At 22.5% G+C, this 7,504-nt stretch overlaps 1 protein-coding gene across 1 annotated transcript; it reads right to left on the reverse strand.

The window, feature by feature from the left end:
* Positions 1–382: 382 nt before the first annotated feature.
* On the reverse strand, positions 383–6,115 carry LOC145843108 (glucagon-like peptide 1 receptor). The gene is made up of 7 exons (XM_082950570.1): positions 6,099–6,115; positions 5,332–5,455; positions 4,843–4,940; positions 4,495–4,675; positions 3,131–3,238; positions 1,014–1,280; positions 383–556 (listed from the first exon to the last, which is right to left on the reverse strand). Exons 1-7 carry the CDS (start codon positions 6,113–6,115, stop codon positions 383–385), a joined length of 969 nt encoding a protein of 322 aa, XP_082806696.1.
* Between the last annotated feature and the right edge of the window lie 1,389 nt (positions 6,116–7,504).

Genomic DNA, 7,504 nt, shown 5'->3' on the forward strand with positions numbered 1-7,504 from the left:
TTGAAAATATAGTTTTGTTAATAACTTTGTTAAATTATTTTTAAAAAGCTTAAACTATATCATCAGTTTTAGAAGTTTATGCTAAAAGATTTCGTTTATTATAAACAAATTTTTTTACTAATAGAAATATTTTTGACACTGAGATACACTGCCTTCAAAATTTAATAAAAAATAATATTCTTTAATCATGTTTAAATAGTAACGTTTTATAGTTAAAAAAGATTTAAAATTTTAATATTATCGAGTAATTTTTTTGTGTTATTTAAACAAAATTAAATTTACTTCTTGACATTTTCAAAATACTGTTTTTTTTTAATTCATTTCCTACCAAAACTTTGTTTTTATTACTTGCAGAGAAAATAAGGACGTTTCATGACTATCACTAAACGGTTATTTTTGTTTGTCCCGCCCCAGTTATTGGATAATTTGAAAACTTCAGCTCGTTTGCTTTAAATTTCGGCAGCTTGCGACGGCTTCTCCAGTTTTCGACGAGTTTTATCACTTCACTTTGCACTTCAGACGTCATAAAGCAGTACAAAACTGCAATCATTGTTCCCTGCAAAGTTGTTAAAATTAAACTATTAACTAGTTATACTGCGTATGAGACAAAACTGTTGATTTTTAATGAATTTGCTACACGTGCTAAGGGTGAGAACTTTAAATTTTATAGTATAAATATGCATTAAAGCCAAATTTTACTTCACAGCAGGTTCGCCAGGCACTTAAAACATTAGTTAAAATGCTTTATTAGCTGTTTATACAATTATTTTTTATAATAAATTGTTTAGCTAAAGAAAACATACTAATTTATTTTCTAAAGATAAATTTTTTAAACAAAATTTTGAATTATTTCGTTTATGATTAATTTTTAAACTAAGAGCTGATAACACTAACTAGAAAAATTTGTTTGAATGCATTTTTATTATTTAGTTGTAACTTCAATTGTTTAGAAAACAGAATATTTCGATATAATATATAAGAGAAAAGCTTCAAAACGTGTTTGTGAATCATACCTGAAAAGAAGTGAAGATAGTTTCAAATGCAATTTTGACGTAAACAAATTTTGTTCCATTATTTAGCAAATGGTGGTCGTCGACAAATGCGAAAATGACGTAATGAATACCAAGCAGAGGTATAAGTGACAAAGTTAATTTTGCTAATCTGCACTTGTAATCATTTCTTTTCATGTTTTTTGCCCGTAATTTGTTGAAAATTATCCTCAAGATGTTGAAAAATATTACAAAGTTCATCTGTTTTAATAAAATTAGTATCAAAATATTCTTTCAAATCTGGATATGTTATGGCTAAAAATTTTTCTTATTATACTAATAAAATACCACATAAAATCGTTTTATTAACAACAGTTTAAAGTATCTTGTTTTATAACACTAAACTACTTTGAATTTGTTTTTTACGGACTCTACGCTAATGCTTTAATGACGTTTTAAATATTTTTAAAAAGGTAAATTAAGCAAGTTTTATCTCTAATATTTTTGATCAATATATTTTTTAGAATTTTTCAATAAGTACAATAAAAAATAAATTTCTAATAGACTTTAAAAGAATTTTATAAAGTATTTATTTTCAAATTACGAGGCAAATACACTTTCAGATATTTATTTACAGTTTGTAGGTTGAAGACAGTTTTTCAAAATATAAAACATTATCAGGTGAATTTTCTAAATAAATCTAAAGTCTATTAGAAATAAAGTTTTTTGTGCTCAAAATAATTTTAAACTATTTTAGTATTAAAGCACTGGATCATAAAATATCTATTTAAAGTTATAAAATTATAAATCGATTAGGAATAATTGAATATGTAAAATTACTACGTTTTTTGTTATTTGCAAAAATGTCAGCTTATAAAAAACTAAACAGTTATTTTCATGACAAAGTCAGTCTATACTACAAAACTTTTTGGTTTTTTTTTTATTAACATATTGAAAAAACACCTGATTATAATTGTTAATCAAAGTAAAAATGTAATCAATAACATTTTAGGTACACGTCAGATAAATTCTAACAGAAATATTTATCAGCCACTTTTATACATATAATATATATACTTATATATACTTATAAAACTTACACAAATAGTAATTAATACTGTTCCTTTTATAGGCCACCATACATATTCATTTGCTATTTCTTCCCAACAATCTTCATTTTTAAGAAAATATCGGAGAAATACCCATGTTAGAGTAGGTAAAAGTGGTACACCTAATTTTAAAGTTTTTCAATTAATATTTTAAGCATTACACTACGAAAAATACTACTATCTGCAAATACAGTTAAATAAATTGTCAGATTGATATTTTTTAGTTGATGTGATGTTCAGACTTGTATAATAGTTTTAATTTGTAACTACTTGTTTATAAAAAGTAATAAATTTAATCGCAAAAATAGTTTAAACGACTTAAAGTATGCCTTTCGATTGTCAAGTTAATCTTAAAGCTTTAAAGTTTAACATCGATAAATCGAAAACTTTTGCCTAAAATAATCATTTTAAATACTATTATAGGTACTTCTGAATAGCTTTTAAAGTGTATAACTCTGACATTAATATATAAAAGTTGAAATATTACAATAGTCTTGAATAAAATTAATAAAAAAGTCGTAACTAAAGAACACAAAGTAAGCGTATTAACAAATATTATTATCATAAAAATAGACTTTTCCTCAAGTTACAATTTTTAAATAACTTTTAAAATTATTCTAGTTAAATAATTTAACATACCTAAGGCACAATGTATTTTGCTAATGTATATGTTAAAAAGTCTAATTTTTTAAAACTTTACTTGTTTTTAAAATTAAACTTTAATATTCAATAGTATATTTCCTAAGTTGTTTAAATAATATTTTAATTTTCTGGTATATAGAAAAATTAATAAAAAGTTAATAAAAATAAAAAACGTCTTAAAATTTTTTTAATTATGAAAAACTTTATTTTAAGTTTGGATTATTAATACCAAAGCACTAAATTGTAATTTCTAATAATACTATAAATATTATTATTGATGTAGCTTACAAACTTTATAGATTGTTAACTTATATACATGATGCAAAAAATTATACTTACATATATGAAAAAAAAACAACTTGAATAATAGAGAAACTAACACCATCCAACTGTGAGCAAATAAACAAATTTAGGCTGTTTGTTCATGGCAAATGATAGTATAGATTGAAGGTAGACAGCTTCAATTAAAAGCCAGAAATAATTGCAGAGAACAGAGTACTGCATTACAGAGATTGTTAAGCGACACCATATCTAGCAATTAAACGTTTAAAATCATGATTTGAAGTCGGTAGAATCAATTTACTAAAACTTACAGTGTTAATCTTTTATTATATAGAAAAATTTTTACGATCTTTCAATTGAGATAATTTCTTCTGAAAGTCATTGTAAAGTTCAAAATATATTTTGTTTAAAAAAAATTATTATTTTAAGTAAAAGAGTTAAACTATGTTTGATAAGTAACATAAAAAATTAGTTATTTCACTATTTTTCTCGATAATTTAATGATTTATGTTATAAGCGATTGTAGTTTTTGTTTTACACATAGTCATAACTTAAATAAATCAAATTTTAACATTTAATTATTTGGCTAATTAAACTTTAATTAATTTAGTACTATCAAATTACTTTACTTGAGGTTGTGTTATTAAACTAGTTAACGAAAAATGGGTAACAAGATCTTTTTTCAAAAATTTTTCTTGCACTTGTTTGATAATAAATAAATTAAGTCTAAGTATTACTTTTTTTTCTTCCTATGTTATTACGTGAAATTAAAACAAAGTAGAAAAAATTATTACAAAAACTTTTACAATATTTTAGACCGTTAATGCTTTATTTTTTAAACTGAAAAAACTTCCAGTGTTTATGTGCAAATCAAAACAACTGCTATTTTAAATACTATTGATATATTTTCTTATAAAATATCTCTATATTTAGTATCGAAATTTGTGAAAAAATATATTAATATTAGTTTTAAGAAATGATGTGTCCGATTTCATTTTATGTTGTAATTCTTTTTAACATGTTCGAATGAACTATTATTTAACATTTAAAATTATGTGTTAAGATATTTCTTAAAAAAAAAATTTTTTTTTTAAGAAGTTAATATTCTATACTTATGTTTTCTTAAGGTTTACAATTTTTCATATAAATCTATTCATCTGTAGGCAATAGTTTCAACTAGTTTCGAATACTATATGAAATACAAATACTTAATTATTTAATATTTTTAAGATAGTACTAATAGTTGTAAAAAATTGTTTTAACTAAAATTAGCTAATCAGAAAAAAAACTTCATTTGTTTAGTTTAAATACTCAATAAACTTTTATATGTTTTATATTGTGACAGTTTTATCACTAAATATGTCAAGTATAGTAACTAGAAATTATATTTTAATTTATTTCATAATCGCTTAACTTTAAACCTTCAAAAAACCTACAACATTTAATTTATCTCAAAAGAATTGTAAACTAACAAATAAATTTGGCAAACAAAATTTGCTCAATTCTATATCAGATAGCTGTCTAGGATCGTTTACAACTGGAAATTCATCAGAATCTACCAAAACTTTATCTTTGATAAATACAGAACAATATCGCAGTATGAAAGAAATCATCAGATTTATGTGAATGTAGTTTCTCGTGCAACGCAGTTTTCTGTTTAGAATGTTTTGAATTAAAATTAATAAATTAATATGCTGTTTATAAGGAACAGTCTTAAAAAATATTAGTAAACAGTACAAAGTACTTGAAACTACATTATTATCTGTTTTGAAATAAGTTGTGTTTCTGCTGCCAAACAATTAAAACATAATCAAACAAACTTGACATAAATTAGAATGAAAACAGCTAAAACTAAGGAGATAATTGAAACGGCACATCCAATTTCGTAGATGAGTGTTATCAGATCTAACAAATTACTCTGTTTAAAATATAAACTTTTAGTTAGTAAGTTTTCATGTAAGAATAAATATTGTATATATAAGTGTTTTTAAATTGTGCAAACAGTAAGATACAAAATGTTATTTTACAGTGAACGTTATTAAGACGATAAACAAATTCAAATAGTATTTAAATTTATTTTTAAAGTATTACTTAATATATCATTTCTATTTTTATCATAAATTTTGACAATTTTAATTTGTTGAACTTTATTTGAAATTTCTTTTTAAATAAAAAAGTATGAGTTAGAAAAACTAATATAAGAGTAAAAAGTATAAGTTTTGATTATTACTTTTAAAAGAAAAACTGTTTTTGTTCAAGTGGCTTAGAACTACTTCTTTTGAAATTAAAATATTTAAAACAATACTAACTTCAAAATAAACTTCTTCAGCAATGTCTCGTTTAGTTTTTGCTGAAGGAACAAAACAAGAATTGTAAACTTTTGTTAATCCTGATCCCCAGTCTAATTCCCAAGTTCCATTATCCAAACATCGTCTTTGTATAAAAATGTTTAAATCTGAATTAATTAAAACATAATTTAAATTTAATTTGTTTTATTTTTTACATCTTCGGTTTAATTTTAATATAAACCGACAACTTTAAAAAATTAGTATAAAAATTTTTTTTAAATTGTTTTTTAGTAGAAAATACAGTATAGGTTTTTTAACAAAAAAAAAATGTTTTGTTTAGTTCTAAATGAAGTTTTTTTTTGTTTAAGATTTACAACCTATAAAAATATTTCCCCACTTTATGTTTTCTACAAATATGAAAATAAACTGTAATACCGGTTACATTGGCTAAATTTATTTGTGTTTTTTTACTAAAGTTTTGTATTAAATTGTTTTTAGATAAAGAGTAAATAAAGTTATAAGGTAGAATTTCGTTATTTATTGTACGTTTCATACAATTTACAACTTAATAAAGCAATTCTCAGTGTGATTTTTTTTAGTTTAAATATTTACAGGTTAAAAAAAAATGTTTGTATTAATGTAGTTGTTTTATTTATTAAAAATTCTATAGTCTAAAAATTCTAATTTTTTTTTGAGCTCTTTCTTTTGAATTATCTTTCTTTTGAATAATTTATTGTTAGTTTAAAGGTCATTTTTATAAAATAAACGACTTATAATTAAGTACTTACAATGTGAAGTTGGACATTTATGGCTGACCATTCCAACATAAGAATTTTCCCAACAATAAAAGCCATCGCTTTCACCTTTGCAGTAAGTTTCTAAATAATAAAAAAAGGTTAGAAAAACCTATTAATAAAAGTATAAATTTAAAAAACCTTTTGAAACGTCGAAAATTGGTCTTGTTTTTTCGATTTTTGTTTTGCAGTTCACACGTGCTTTGTAGAGTTCACAAAATAAAGCTTTAAATTGCTCATTTGTGACCTATATTTAAAAAAAATAAATGTTCTTATTTTTTTATTTAAATGAGAAAATATCTAAATCAAGGCGTTGTATCTGATTAAATAATCGATTAAATATATTTTTTATTTTTAAGATGTCAAGTACTAATACTTCGAATCTCCATACAATGACTGACACTTTAAATTTTCTATGCCTTTAAAGTATGTAGATTGTATTTAGTTTTACATAAATAAAAACAAACGCTTAAAAATAAGAACGATTTTTTTTATCAGCTTACTTTTCTATTAAAAATGCATTTAAAAAGAAATTATAATTATATTTATGTATTTATTTACATTTGGTTTTAAAAGTTTGTACAGGATTTATTAAAGTACGTTTATTTTAATCCAAATTATATAACCCCTTTATACTTTAAAAAAATAAGAAACAATTTAATTATAAAAATGACAGAAGCGTTTGAAGTAGCTTTTAACTACTTAAAATATAGTTTATTTTGTTGTAAAACACAATAAATTTTACTGAAATTCATTGTTGTAAAATAAAATCTTTAAGTTTAAAAAAAAAAAAACTACGATTACTCTTTTCAATAAACTGTCAAGTAAAGACATTTTGACCATTGTATTATTTGATGCGTGCATATAAAGTTCTTCTAATAAATCATATGTCACTGATTATCTTAAATTTAGAAAATTAATTTTTATCTTTCTTAAGTATTGTGTACGATTATGCTAAGCATTTTTTATAATAATGATTCTGTAATTTCATAAACTTCATATAGATGTTAGACAAAAAGAATAAGAAATTCAGCAAACGAAATAAATTATATCTACCTTTAAGTTTGTATGTTTGGTAAACGCATTGAAAAAAGTGTATATCAATACTTCAATAAAAAATAATTAAAATGTGATAAAAGTATAAGTACGACATATGTTTTAAATTCTTATGCTTTGGTATAATGGAAAAAGGTATAATGTAAATACGACATCAGAAATTAACTAGATTAACCATAAACCTTCTTTAAACCACGATCGATTAGTAAAACGATCGATAAACTTTTATAACTTACATTACAATAATAATATAGACAAAATAACGTTTTTCCTCTTGTATTTAAGTTTACTAAACAATGCATATTTAAAACATCATTCAATATTTCTTTCAGTCAAGTTCATTT

Source organism: Thalia democratica, chromosome 8 (genome assembly GCF_965202585.1).
Source record: "Thalia democratica chromosome 8, ktThaDemo2.hap1.1, whole genome shotgun sequence".
Lineage (NCBI taxonomy): Eukaryota > Metazoa > Chordata > Thaliacea > Salpida > Salpidae > Thalia > Thalia democratica.